At 54.1% G+C, this 14,218-nt stretch overlaps 1 protein-coding gene across 2 annotated transcripts in view; it reads left to right on the forward strand.

Moving 5' to 3' along the window:
* The window catches only part of LOC111139248 (epsin 2), an 83,060-nt gene extending 70,143 nt beyond the window's left edge, over positions 1-12,917 (forward strand). For both annotated transcript variants that reach the window (XM_022491466.1, XM_022491467.1), the window contains 4 exons: positions 5,500-5,673; positions 6,269-6,355; positions 8,148-8,363; positions 10,069-12,917. In XM_022491466.1, the coding sequence (XP_022347174.1) occupies positions 5,500-5,673; positions 6,269-6,355; positions 8,148-8,363; positions 10,069-10,367 (776 nt within the window). In that variant the 3' untranslated portion in view covers positions 10,368-12,917. The remainder of the gene's footprint in view (positions 1-5,499; positions 5,674-6,268; positions 6,356-8,147; positions 8,364-10,068) is intronic.
* Positions 12,918-14,218: the final 1,301 nt, after the last annotated feature.

Genomic DNA, 14,218 nt, shown 5'->3' on the forward strand with positions numbered 1-14,218 from the left:
TGGGTGGCTCAGTTGGTTAAGCGACTGCCTTCAGCTCAGGTCATGATCCTGGAGTCCCGGGATCGAGTCCCGCATCGGGCTCCCAGCTCCACGGGGAGTCTGCTTCTCCCTCTGACATTCTCCTCGCTCATGCTCTCTCTCACTGTCTCTCTCTCTCTCTCTCAAATAAATAAATAAATAAAATATTAAAAAAAAAAAAAAAAAGAAGAAGAAGGAAGGTAAAACACGACATTTCCAGGTAACAGAAATGTTCCCAGCTCCTTATTGAGTCTTGGGGGTTCTGGTTATCCTGGCTTCAGCCAGGAGGTGGCCAGGAACCCACTCAGGGTCACCTCAGTAAGCAAGAGATGCTCGTAGTGCCTGGTCACTTAAGAAATGACAGGGGTTTCGGGAATTCTGTGCCAGGAGTGGGGGTGTGCAGACCGATATGTATATTTCATTGTATTTCACCACAAGTAGTGAGAATGTAACAATTTGGGCAGCACAGTTCATGAGGTCGTGGATTTGTTGTTTCCAGTGAGCACACACATTTCGAATATTAGCAAAAACTTGATCGTATGCTGGGCGTAAAGGCTAGGAGCCTCAACCCATTTCTGGAAATTGGGAGCACCCAGAGCACCTTTTCTGAGCATAATACCCTCGACAACTAAAAGAAAACTAGAAAAACTCCATACACTTGACACTTGAAAAACACTCCTGAAATCTTGAGTCAAAGAAGAGATGATAACGCGAACCAAAAATGTTGAGAACCAAAAACAATAAGGTAGATAGACTTATTTCAGAATTCGTGGGGCGCCTGAAATGACAGTGTGGGGGAAGTGACAGCTTTTCGGCGTTTACATTCGTAGCATTCTAAAATGCCTGCCACCCAAATAAAGTGGAAGAAAAATACGGATAGGAACAGAAATCCATGCATTAGAACAGACACACGATCATATCCACAAAGACAGATGTTGGTAATTCGAAAGCGTAATAAAACAGACAAATTCCCTGGCAAGATTAATTTAAAAAAAAAATAAAGAGGGGGCGCCTGGGTGGCTCAGTTGGTTAAGCATCTGACTCTTGATCTCAGCTCAAGTCTCGATCTCTGGGTTTGAGTTAAAGCCCCACACTGGGCGTGGAGCCTTCCTAAAATAGTAAGAGGAAAGGCACAGACACTATGAGGAGTGAACCACGGGAACATAACTGCCAAGAATTCCCGTGCAGTGAGAGGCTGTTTGATCAACTCTGTTCTTACAAAACCCGAAAACGTAAAGAGGATAAATTTAGAAGGAAAACTTAGCAGAGCTGGCCAAAGAACAATAGAAAAACCCCAAGGTAGGGATCGTGCTATAATCATTGAAGGCATTGAGTCAGAGCTCAAAAATCCTCCCCACCCAGCGATCCACCCAGAGGGCTTTACCTGGCAAATTCTAACACATTCAAGAAACAATTCCACCTTTATACAGACTCCTTCAGAGGGTAGGAAAGTGGGGAGTGTCCCTCCTGGTTTTATGAGATGAGCATCACCTTACCACCAAAAACAGACGGGACATACCATGTGAGAACAGACCTGCCAGGCCACCGCTAGCTACGACCACAGACGGAAAAAGCCAAGACACAATTGCAAATCCAAACTGAAAAATATACAGACGATACAGTACATGATGAGAAGCTTTGTTCACAAGGAACAGGTCCTTAGAAGACGTATTCATGTACCACATCACAGACCAAAAGAGAAAAATTGTGCTGTCATCTTAATAGGGCCAGAAACCGGTTGGCAGAATTCATCAGCCGTTCATGGCAAAAGTCCTAGCGAAGTTGGAGTGATGAGGATTTTCCATGACCTGATAAAGGGCTTCCAGAAGGAAGAAAGCCTGCAAGTGGTAAATGCAACTGTTTTAATTTAAATTGTTGAAAATGGATCCTGAAGAGTGAGACAGAGACACTGATTTTGCACACTCATGCTTTACGTTGGGACTGGTGGCCCCAGCCAGCACAGTGAACAGGAAAAGAAAAGAAAAAGTATAAGGACTGGGGAAAATTAGACCATCATCATTTGCCAGTGATATCATCATGTACATAGACTATCCAAAAACTCGCATAACTCTGTTAGAATCAAGAGGTATAAGAATCCTTAGAATAAATGATTTGCATTACTTTTAATTATTAGGTGAGAGTTTAGTAAGATTGCAGGCTATAAGAATCAGTGTATAAAATTAAATTTTTCTGTATACAATAAACGAATAAAAATGAAAATTTAAAAATATACCAGTCCTGGGGCACCTGTGGCTCAGTCAATGGTTAACCATCTGCGCCTTTGGCTCAGGTCATGATCCCAAGCTCCTGAGATCAAACCCTGCATCAGGCTCCCTGATCAGCTGGGAGCCTGCTTCTTCTCCCTCTGCTGCTCCCCCTTCTTTTCTGCTTGCTCTCTGAGATAAAATCTTTAAAAAATATATATGTGTGTGTGTGTGTGTGTGTATACATACACTTCAGTCCTTAGAAATAGGTATTACAGAAGTTATACAAATGAATCCCTTATAGAAATAAAAGATTAAAATAAGATTTTCACTGACATCTTTCACTTGAAATCATTCATTTAAAGAAGGACTTAAGTGAAAGGAGAGATGTCCTGTGACTTTGGTTTTTCAGAAGACTTGCTGTTAGAGTGACAAGAACTTACTTCAAACTGATCTGAGATTCAGTGCAATTCTGACCAAAATGCCAGCAAGGTTTTTGTTTTTTTAATTTAAAAATTTTTTAAGTTTAATTTATTTATTTGACAGAAAGAGAGAGCAGCAGCAGGCAGAAGGAGAAAGAGAAGCAGGCTCCATGCTCACCAGGGAGCCCAATGTGGAGCTCGATCCCAGAACCCTGGGATCCTGACCTGAGTGGAAGGCAGGTGCTTAACCAACTGAGCCACCCAGGCTCCTGCCCCCCACCCCAAGGTTTTCTTTCCTTCTTTTCTTTTTCTTTTTTTTTTTTTTAAGATTTTATTTATTTATTTGTGAGAGAGAGAGAGAGAGAGAGCACGAGCGAGCACAGGCAGAGTGGCAGGCAGAGGCAGAGGGAGAAGCAGGCTTCCTGCCAAGCCAGGAGCCCGATGTGGGACTCGATCCCAGGACACCGGGATCATGACCTGAGCCGAAGGCAGCCGCCCAACCAACTGAGCCACCCAGGCGTCCCTTCATTTTTTTTTTTTAACCTGACATGATTTTAAAATGATTATGGAAGAGCAAAGGGCTGGAAATAGCCACGATATGCCCGAGGAACAAGATCGAGTTATCAGGTACCAGAGAGCCGTTTTTATTATGATAAGAATATCCGTGAGGACAATCCAGAAAGCCCAGGGGTGAAAAGAGGGGTCAGTGGATCCGAAGGGAGAGCCCAGGAATGAATCTGTGAAGCCAGGACTTGTGGTGGAGGCGGCAGTGTGTGCAGGTCCGTTGGGGGAGAGTGGTAGGACGACTCGGGGTAGGAAAGCATGAGATCAAATCTGTATTTTGTGCCATATGCAAAAATCAGTTGCTAATGGGGCAAACGCATGAATGTGCAAGGCCAACTGTAGATCTTTTGGATGTTGCTATAGAGGAAGATGGTTGAGGTGTAGGGAAACCTTTCCTAAAGGTCAGGAAAAGCACAAATTACAAAGGAAAATACTGATAGGTTGCACCCTGCCCAATTTCAGATAATGTCTGCTCATCAAAAGTTACTTTAATTAAAAAAAATTTTTTTTTAATTTTTAAAAGATTTTATTTATCCATTCGTCCGAGAGAGAGAGAGAGCAGGAGGGAGAGCTCAAGCAGAGGAAGGGGCAGAGGGGGAAGCAGACTTCGCGCCGAGCAAGGAGCCCAATGTGGGACTGGAGTCCAATGTGGGATTCGATCCCAGGATCCTGGGATCATGACCCGAGCTGAAGGCAGCTGCTTAACCAACTGAGCCACCCGGGTGCCCCCAAAATCTACTTTAAGGAGAGAAAAGAAAAGCCACAAATTGGGAGGTAGTTTCCTTGCTTTTGCAACCCAAGTAAAACCCTATTCTCACCTATTGATGAGAACTCTCAAATCAAGAAGAGAAAGATAAACACCCAAAGGAAGGCAGAGAAAGACTGGGATAGGTGCGAATCACAGAAGACCCGCAAACAAATGCAAGAGGCACGGCCTCATTAAGGAACAATGAAATGCAAATCGAAACAGCCAGGTGACCTTGCACGCCCGCCAGATTGTAATGTGTCAGAAAGTGAGCAGGAGGCCTTACTGAGGTGAGGGGCCAGTTGCTGGAGTGCTAAGACTTGTGTGCACACAGCATAAGGCACGACCGCACAGAGACCACACTGGGGTCACCCGGCAGAGGGGAAGGAGCTAAGAGCCAAGGTCCTCACTGGTACGAGTGCGCAGGACAGGAGAAGAAAGAACAGCACCACCAAAGCAAAACCAAGCCAGTACCTTCAGCAGATTGACCAGCTGTGGTTCCTCCTCGCCCGATCCCCGCTAGACTGGAAGGTTCTAGAGCAGGGAAAGGGACCTGGTTTCAGCAGCATGTCAACACAGCTGACATCTCCCATAGCCAGTACGCTGTGAGCAAAGCCGGTCACACAGAATGTGTGCAGTGTTTCCATTTGTGTAAAGTGAAAAAAGTGGCACAGCTGATCAGTAGTGTCTCAAGGTACCTCTGCAGGGTAGAACCAGAGGAAAGATCAAGGGGGGGCTAACACAAAGGAAAGATTGGGCTGACAGGTGTCATGGAGTGGGGAGGCCCTTCTGCTCCTTGAAAGGCAGTGGTGACCTTTAAACATTGGCTGTGACCGTCCTCAAAGGCGAAGCACGCTTGGGGCGTGTACGCACTTAGCCTGAGTAAGGCCCACATCTACGTATGACAGATGAAAGGTACGCACAGCTGGATGGATGCCGCCCGTTAGGTGTGCTCACGTGTCCCTGTTATACTCTCTTAAAAAAGGCCAGTCGTGACCCCATAAACTGGTTCGTCACTCACTGGCTGAAAACACCGGCTATGCACATAGACGTTTGTTTACTCTTCCCTCACACGGTCCTCATCTGTTTTATTCACCCTCTATCAAAAGCAGAAACCACTCAAAGCAGTGGGGGACAGGGGGCATCCGGGGCCCGCGACTGCAGCGGCGGATGCCTGGGCAAGGCTCGCTCTGCACAGGAGGCCGGTGGACTCTGGGGAGGCGGGTTTGGACATGGCTCGGAGCTGTGTGTGAGACCACGTGTGGCAGCCACTTGGGAAAGTTCTCAGCTGTGTGCCGTCTGGTACCTTCCCAGTAGTCTGGGCCCAGCACACCCCACCCCCAGGGTGGGAACCCCCATGGCTGTCAGCCCCGGCCTTCGGCTCAGTCCAGCTTTGCAGGCCTGGGACAGCAGCCTTAGGGTAGCTGCCTGTCCTGACATGGGGCAGACCCGGATGTGGCTCACGTGGCCCAGTATCCTTTCCTTTCTCACCCCAGCTGCCCAGAACTTTCTGAGGACGTAGCTGAGCCTACTCTGCCTTCCACAGGTGCCAAGCCAGCTGCCTCTGTTGACCCGTGGGGTGTGCCCACTGGCGCCAGCACACACTCCGGCCCGAAGGGCTCGGACCCCTGGGTGGCCCCACAGCAGCCTGCCCTGAGGGCTGGGAAGACAGCGGACGCCTGGGCTGCAGCCTCGGCCACCAAGCCCGTCTCATCCTCTGGTGAGACCTCGCTCTGCACGGGCTCTGAGAGCCCCTTTGGACACACTGCTGTCCCCTGTCCTGGCTCCTCGGCATGGGACCTATGGTGGCCTGCTCTTGCTACCTTTGTCTCTGCGGCCTTTGTCCCCAGCCTCCCCCTCAACCACCACCAGTGCTATAAGCCCACTGTGAAGAGTGAGCCCACAGGCCCCCGGGGCACCTGAAACGCCATCCAGAGGGACTTCCCTAGGGCGCCTGGGCAGGCTGCGCTCTAGGCACTCCTTCCAGTAGCTTCCTGTGGGGGCCATCCACGTCGCCAAACCCGGCTCAGAAGTCTCTCTCCCCCGCATGAGCCCCTCCTTCAGTTTGGGCTGGGGCTGGTGGGAGCAGGGGCAGGCAGACGCCCCCTCGCCGGGTTGTGGGAGGCCTGGATTCTTGGCTCGGCCCCTGCCCAAACCAGCCGGTGACCCCGAGCTGCCCTCTGGCTCTCAGTTCTCCCCCAGGAGCGGGGCTAGCGATCCCTCCCCTGCCCGCCACCAGCAGCCCTAGGTTGTAGACCGGGACGAAGAATCATGGGGAACTACACTGCAGTCACCAGCCTCTTGTGTTCCCCCAGGGGCCTTTGATCTCTTCAGTAATCTGAATGGTACCATTAAAGATGACTTTTCTGAATTTGACAACCTCCGGACTTCAAAAAAAACAGGTATGTGAAGGTGGTGGTTGTTTCTATAACGTTCTGTGCATTTGACCAGTTATGGCAGAAATAATCAGCTTTCAGAACCTCTCAACTTCGCGCATTTTCTTTGTGTCTTGATCTTGGGAGCTGTAAGTGGCTGGTTGCAGGAATTCACACATTAGAGTGAAAAGTCATGCGGTTGAGATTTTTTTTCACCCTCTCCTGGTGTTGGGCCCATGCTTCCGGTCTCATTCACCTCTGGGTCTCGGCCCCTCCCCTGGGCCCCTTGCGGTTGCCTGCACAGGTGCCCCCCCCCCTTCCCCCCGCCTCTCCAGCCCAGCCTGGATCGCCACCGCCCCATCTGAACCGCTGCCTCCATATGCCTTCGTCTTCCCAACTTCCCTCTCCACACGGTGCCCCTTTTCCAGACAGCGCCTGCTCTGGGCCTGGACAGGGTGTCTCTGCCTCTACTTGATCACCCCAGGTTGTGGCTTCCACCCAGCCCGTCAGAGCCCCAGCCCAGTGCCTCTGGGCTGCAGGGTATCAGGGTGGGGAACAGAGAGTCCAGACTGGGGGAGGGGGCCAGGGACAGAGCCAGGCTGCCTCTGTCCACCTCCTGGCCACATCTTCCAGCCACATGGAGCAGCTTTTCTGCTTCACCTTATGCCCCCGCCACGATCTCCATCTGCCCCTCCACCCCCTCACCTCCCTCTCTCCTCCCCCCACTGCTTCCCCCAGCGGCAGCCATAGGCCCAGCTGGCCTCCCATCTGAGGTCTGTGCAGCCTGGTACCCCTGACTGCTGCTTGGCCCCCTCTCAGCTCAGGGGACCAGAGGCAACTTAGAACGTGCTGCTTCTTGGGGTCTTTTGCTGCATTAAACAAAATTCTGGGGCGCCTGAGTGGCTCAGTGGATTAAGCCTCTGCCTTCAGCTCAGGTCATGATCTCAGGGTCCTGGGATCAAGCCCTGCATTAGGCTTTCTGCTCGACAGGGAGGCTGCTTTCCCCCCTCTCTCTCTGCCTGCCTCTCCGCCTGTTTGTGATCTGTGTCTGTCAAATAAATGAGTAAAATATTTAAAAAACAAACCAAAAAAACCCCAAAATTCCATGCGTCTCTTCTGCAGGCTGGAGTGCAGCCTCGCGGTCATTGCCTACCTGGGTGCGCCGCAGCGAGAAGGCAGTGTGGCCCTATAACGTGCACAGTCCTTCTGTGCACTTGCAAACACTCACCCCCGATTCTAGAGCTGTTTCCACTGTAGAAAATTTGGAAAAGTGTATGGAAGAAGACGGAACTCCTCTGTAAACCTCTCTCCCCCCGCTGCTGTGTTGCCTTCCAGCGGTTTTTCTGAGCTCTGCTGACATGGTCTTTGCTTTTCTTCACTCTCAAGAAATTCATGATCATTATAGAAAATTGATAGTGAAAACACACGACATACGTCTTCTGCGTGCACCTGGCCCGCAGCCCCAAATACCATCCTGATATTTCTGGAGGACCGGGCCGTATGCATTTTTGCCAACTGCTGCTCTTCCCGTGACACGATCCGGCCCTCTTTCCCCATCACTAGGCCTCCTGTCCCTGCGCTCTGAGTTTGCGTACACGAACAAGGGTTCTGTACACTACCCTGTGGCTGACTGTCCCCGGCCAGGTCTGTTGGAAACAACACTGCCGTGGACATCCCCATCTTCTGTGTGGTGACACCGGTGTCCCCCAGAATGTGTGTGTCTTTGCGTGGGATGCTGCTGGGGTTAGCAGTGTTGCATGCGGGTCTCGGGGCCATGCCCTCCATCCTCACCGTGCCCCTGTGTGTTCTTGTCTTGTAGCTGAGGCCGTGGCCTCGCCACCGTCCCAGAACAACGGAACTACAAGCCCAGACCCCTTCGAGTGCCAGCCCCTGACCTCCACCTCGAGCAAGCCCAGCAGCGCCCGGAAAACACCCGAGTCCTTCCTGGGCCCCAATGCAGCCCTGGTCAACCTGGACTCGCTGGTGACCAGGCCAGCCCCACCAGCCCAGTCCCTCAACCCATTCCTGGCACCAGGTATGCTCAGTTCCTGGGGCTCCCTCTGCTTGTCTGCCCTTCCTGACCACGGGTTTGGGGCTAGTCTTGGGCCTTGACCTCTCCTCCACCTCTTGCCTCTCCTCCGGAGATCTTCCTGCCTTACCCAGGAAGCATGCCCAGAATTCCTGGGCCTCTCCAGGGCCTGGGGGGTGGGGCATGAAAGCTGACGTGTGGTTGGGGGAATGGGTGGGAAACAGCCCCTCCTCACCATGGAGACCACTGAGCAGAAGCTGCCCCACACTTCGTGTCCTTGGCCGGGGAGACCCTCCAGCCAGCACCACTTCTCGGTCAGCTGCGGGAGGGCAGCGGCGGGGAGAGGAAGAGCTGGGGTTTGCTGTTCAACATTCCCCTTTCAGGGGGCCCTTTGCAAGGGGCCCACAGACCTTCACTTTAGCCATTTGAGGTGCTGGATTCTGTCTTTCTGGGGCTGGGATCCCTGCCCTCCCACCTCTGTATTTATCCTCTCTGCCGTTAGGCTCCGTCTAAATGCCTGTTCTCCCCCTCAAAGGCTCTGTGGGCTGCAAGACAAGCCCCCCTGCCCTGGCTTTAGAGTCTGGGGTCCCTGGGGCCGTGGGGTTCCCCAGTGTGTCTCATTCAGGGCGTTCAGTCTGAGAGCCTCCCTCACACCATGGAATCTGCCGCCCAGGCCCGCGGCTCCTCGGAGGATCCTGCAGAGATGGACCCCGGGTCTTAGAAGCGCTGAGGGTGGGGACTGTAGCCAGTCCCCGTGGTCTTGAGCAGGGCGAGGACATGGTTGCCCCTCGCTCCCTGGGTGGAGCCAGATCTGAACCCCGTGTCCCAGCCAGGCTGGCTTGCCTGCCTGGGGTCCCGCCATCCCGCCACAGGGGGGCTCCCGGCACCTCCGGGTTGGCTCAGCTCTGGCGGGGCTGCTCTGTTAGGAGCTCTGTTAGGAGCGGCGCTGGTGCTGGAATGCCGGCTGTGCCCTCAGCGGAGCCTGCCTCCCCCCAGGGTGGGCTGGAGAGCGGGCAGCATCTCCTGGGGGAGCCTGAGGGTGCTCCTCGGCGGGCAGCCTGTGTGCTCAAGGGCTGGGCTGCTTGGAGGCTCCGTGCTGGTGGCGCTCGGGGGCTTTGGCAGTGCACCAAAGACATTTTTGCTAAAAGCTAGGGGAGAAAGCCTTGACGATGTATGGTACTTTCTGGAAACGCTGGATACGACAGAGCTGCCTCCACTTCTTGACTGCAGGGCTTCTCAGAGCCTTAGTCCTGCGAGCCCTCAGGTCCCAGGGTCCAGGGTGGAGACTGGCACTCTCTGGCCGCACGCTGAGGATCCCCGCTCCCTGATGGTGCCCCTCTTTCCCGGACACCTGGGGTCACAGAGCTTGACAGATTAGGGGGGTGGGACCAGCTGTTTGTTGCTGAGGGAGACCTGGGGGGCCAGCTCTGAGTAGGCACGCTCCTGGCACTGCCTCAGTCAGGCTTGGTGACTCCGGATGAGCCACTCGGCTTCGAACAGCCTTGGTCTCCTTGACCAGACGCTGGAGATGTAGGCAGGGGGCACGTGTGCCGTGCGTTGGCTGGAGGCCGGGGCTCTGCAGAGCAGCAGGCACTACGAAGCACCCAGTCCCCCAGAGGTGCACACATGCTCCTGGTCGCCCCCGTCTCCCGCCCTTGGACTTGGGGGTGGGTCTGTTCTGACTCAAGCCACTGCCCCACCTCTCTCCCAGGTGCAGCCGCCACCTCGGCCCCTGTCAACCCCTTCCAGGTGAACCAGCCCCAGCCGCTGACGCTGAACCAGCTTCGGGGGAGCCCTGTCCTGGGGACCAGCACGTCCTTTGGGCCTAGCCCAGGTGTGGAGCCCATGGCTGTGACCTCCATGACCTCCACGGCCCCACACCCGGCTCTGGGGGCTGGCGGGTCCTCCCTGACGCCCCTGGGCCCCACCGCGATGAACATGGTGGGCAGCGTGGGCCTTCCCCCCTCGGCAGCTCAGGCCACCGGCACAACCAACCCTTTCCTTCTCTAGTGCCCGGGCCGGGGCCCCACCACAGAGCGCATGCCCAGAGCCTCCGTGCCTGAGGACGCCGAGCAGGGACTCTCGATTGTGGAATGGTGTCCGAGAGTGGGGGTGTGGGTGTTAGGGCTTTCCAGTTCCAGCTTCCTGATAGAAGGGTTGTCTGCACAGCCCCAACCCTCAGACTCAAGCCGCAGCAGGCCTGCTAGACGTCAGACTTGGGTCTCCGCGCCTTCCGAGGCTGCCCACCCGCCTGTCCCCAGCCCGCTGCCTGCGGGAGGGGCCCAACCCAGTGGCCTCCCCACTTCCTCCCGAGCGCCGAGGTCCTGGTCCTGGAGACCGGCTAGCTCTCCGGGGCCCAGGACGAGGGGGCGGGAGTCGTCAGCGTTGACCTCACCCAGAGCCTCAGCCTGAGGGCCTCTGGGACGCTGCCTGGCTTGGGCCTAGGAACGGCCACCGCCGTTTCCTTGTGACCCACCACCCCCCCCAGCCCTAGCGACACCCGAGGCGGTCCCAGGTGTGGATGGAATGAAGCACCGGCTCCGTGAGATGCTGACCTTCCGGGGAAGTGGTTGTGCATATTTTATTTTTCTTTGACTCGTGTGTGAGTTCAAAGCAAACCCCACCACCGCGGAACAACTCTTAAATTAAATCCACTAGAGCGAGCTTTAAACTAATCTGAGCATAACCCCTGCCACGTGGCTCTATGCTTGTATACGTTTGCACATAATTTGTTTAGTACAGTTTCATATTTGAGTTTGCAGAATTACCTAATAGTCTTTTTTTGGCTAATATTTTTATAACGTGGTTCTTATTTAACTGTCTAGTTTTGATAGAATTTACCAGGTCTGGCTGAATTAAGATATTGGCACGTGTCATGTGAGTGGTTTAAACCCTCTTATTTATGGTTTTAACTCTAAGAAAATTTAAATAGGAAGCAAAAAAAAAATGCCTTATGAAAAAAAAAAACTAAAGCAAATTCTTTATAGGGAAAAATACGGGAATTTGATTACACAGAAAAGATGATGTTTATTTAAAAAGAAAAAAAAAAAAACAACCTACAACAGCAACAACGACAAAAACCCAGCCTCCAGTTGCCTTTTCCTTTCTTTTACTCCCTTTTTTGGTGACTTACCCAACAGATTGAACCGCAGCCTTCTGGGCTGGATCCTGAGAGAGGCTGTTTTTCTTACTGGTACACCAACATCAAGTTAAAGGGAAAAAAATCTGATGGATGGATGTGACACACCAGTTTTTATCTGCTAATTCCCTTTTATAACTGAAGGCATGCACGGATCAACAAGGACTTCCGTTTCCCGTGCAAATCGGAAACGGAAGAGGCATCTTGAACCTTGTGTGTCTGTGATCCTCTCTGTCTTAATCCGCACTCAGGGTAAGGATGGGGATGGCGTGGAGACAGCAGGTGTCTTCAGTGCCCACGGCTCCCCGGGGCCCACCTCCTGCTAACTCCAGACACACACTGCAGACTTAAAATTCTCATCATCTCTTGTTTCCGAGAGAAAGAAAAAAAAAAGTCATTCTCTCACATGGATTTTTAACAAACATGCACTAATATTACCTCCCTTTCCCAACTCCCTCCTTTCCTCGCCCCATCCACCACTAGAAGAAAAGTATGAATTCATGAAAGAGCAGAAAAGACGTGCTTCTCCCCAGGGAAGGAAGCCCCCCCCCCCCGCCCCCGATACACACACCCCCAACCTGCCTCCGGTCAGGTCACCTTGTCTGTGGGCGCTGCAGTCTCGCTTTCCACTGTGGACTTCACCCCAACTCCAAGGACAGCTGACCCCCTGGTGTTCCTCCGCTTCCCGTGGCCTGTTCTGGGAGGAGGTCGGACCCTGAGCAGGGCACAGGCCTGGAGATGAGCAGGCGGAGTCCTGAACAGCCTTTTCTGGCCTCTCCTGTTTCCTCATTTTAAAAGCTCACCCATGCCGCTCCCCAAGGCTGTCCCCTGGCCGGAGGAGCCACCCCCAGAGCTCCTGAACGGCCATGCCTCCGCCAGAGCCAGAGAGCTGGGGCTGGACCACGGGCTGGAGCCCACTCTGGCCTCCTCCGACCTGGGGGAGCATGGGGACAGGGTGGGGCCCAGCAGGTGGCTCCCCCCGGGAGGTGCTTTCACTCACATGGTGCGAGCCCGGACCCCTTCACAGGCCAGTAGCCCAGACCTGACTACTGCGTCGGTGATTCTTTTTTGTAAACAGTCAAGAGCCCTTCCTGACTTGACTTCGAGGCCCCAGCATTCTAGCCACTGGGCCACCGAGGCCCCACGAGACCCACTGCGCCCCCTCCCCCCACCCCCTCCCACCCGGGCACAGGCCTGTCCCAGGCACCTTGTCCCTGTTGCCTGCTGCACTGATCATGAAGCTGCCGGCCGCTGCCACGCGTGTGACGCAAGTGCCGTCATGCTCCCTCCCGATGGGCACTGGGGTAGGGGGCGCCACCCAGCCGTTTTCTCAGTCCCAGGGGCCGGTGGCTGGTTTTGAACGTGTGTTGACTATTGATACTTATTTACTGTACAAATATAATTTATCATTTGTATCATGATGCGGTTTCTGGCTGTGTCCTTCCTTGCCCCTGTCTCTGTCTCCCACCAGAGACGGGTGGGCAGGAGCCGGTCCTCGTGCCTGTGTGAGCCTCTGTGGTCAGGGGAGGAGGCTGCCTAGGAGGCTGCCTGGGAGGCAGCCCTCGGGGCACCACGACAGGTGGTGGGCAAGGCAAGGGCTTGGGTGGGTGGGTGGGTGCCCCTCCCCACCCGCAGACTTGGGATCCTGTGATCAGAGGCGGCACCACAGCGGAAGGACAGAAACTCCTTCCTTTCCAGGCAGGGATGGAAGAGGTGTTTGGACAGCAGGAGGATGTACGGCAGAGGCCAGCATGGGGTGGGGAGGGAGGCCTGGGGCGGCCTTGTGGCTTCCCATTTGAGAGGACCCCCCCAGCTCTGGCCTCTGGGGCCGCCCTGGCCCCCTGGTGGCCACTCAGGGAGCAGGACTCAACAGGCATCCTGGGGAGGGTTTGCCCCAGCTGGGAGCAGTGGGGCCTGCCACTCCCAGGACAGGAGAGGGGGGCCTGTGTCACGGTGCTCTAGGCTACGCTGCCCTGTCAGTGGCTTAGCCATCCTGGTCTGCGCTCACAGAGTCTGTTACCGTGTAGGCTGGCTCTGCTTCTGTGGGCAGTGAGCAGAGTGAGAAGTGTGTGAGGTCTCGTAGGGGGCCAGGGCGGGCAGGGGGTTTGACTGCCTCCCTCATCAGCACCGGCCCCGGGGGCGGCAACTGGGAGCAGGGGTTGGGGGAAATGCAGGCCTCCTTGGTGTCCCGGGGGCCGGGAAGTGGGTTAGGGTCACACACAGCTGGTCTCTGCCACAGCTGGCCTTCTGGTCACCAAATACTGATTTCATTCCCCCACACGTGAAGCATATCCTTTCCCCCAAGGGAGGTATCGTAGAGTCTCTAAGAGAATCACAGGAGATCACACATGGCGGTCTTAGGCGACAGTGTTTGGGGATAGTTGTCACACAGCAGCAGATAACAGGCACGCACATAAAATTCCTCCTTGCTGCCTTGCCCCATGCTTTTTTCAGCTTCCTGGTCGCTCCTGTTGGGGCCGTTGGGGATAATGGTAGGAGTGAGCTTAACTCCTGAAAACTGATGCTTAACCAGGTGGCTGAGTTGCTTGGCCCCATGAGAAGTTTTTACTAGAACTTGAGTGCTCGAAGCATTTTTCCTTCTCATCTCTTCCCATTTGCCTTCTGGACTCAGTAGTCTCCTTTCCCAACCTTTCGAGGCCCCCAAAGTTTTGGATTCTCTGTTTCTGTCATTTGGCCTTGCAAACGGGCCTTTCTTTGCCTG

Source organism: Enhydra lutris, unplaced genomic scaffold, assembly GCF_002288905.1.
Source record: "Enhydra lutris kenyoni isolate GAN:26980312 unplaced genomic scaffold, ASM228890v2 scaffoldscaffold97, whole genome shotgun sequence".
Lineage (NCBI taxonomy): Eukaryota > Metazoa > Chordata > Mammalia > Carnivora > Mustelidae > Enhydra > Enhydra lutris.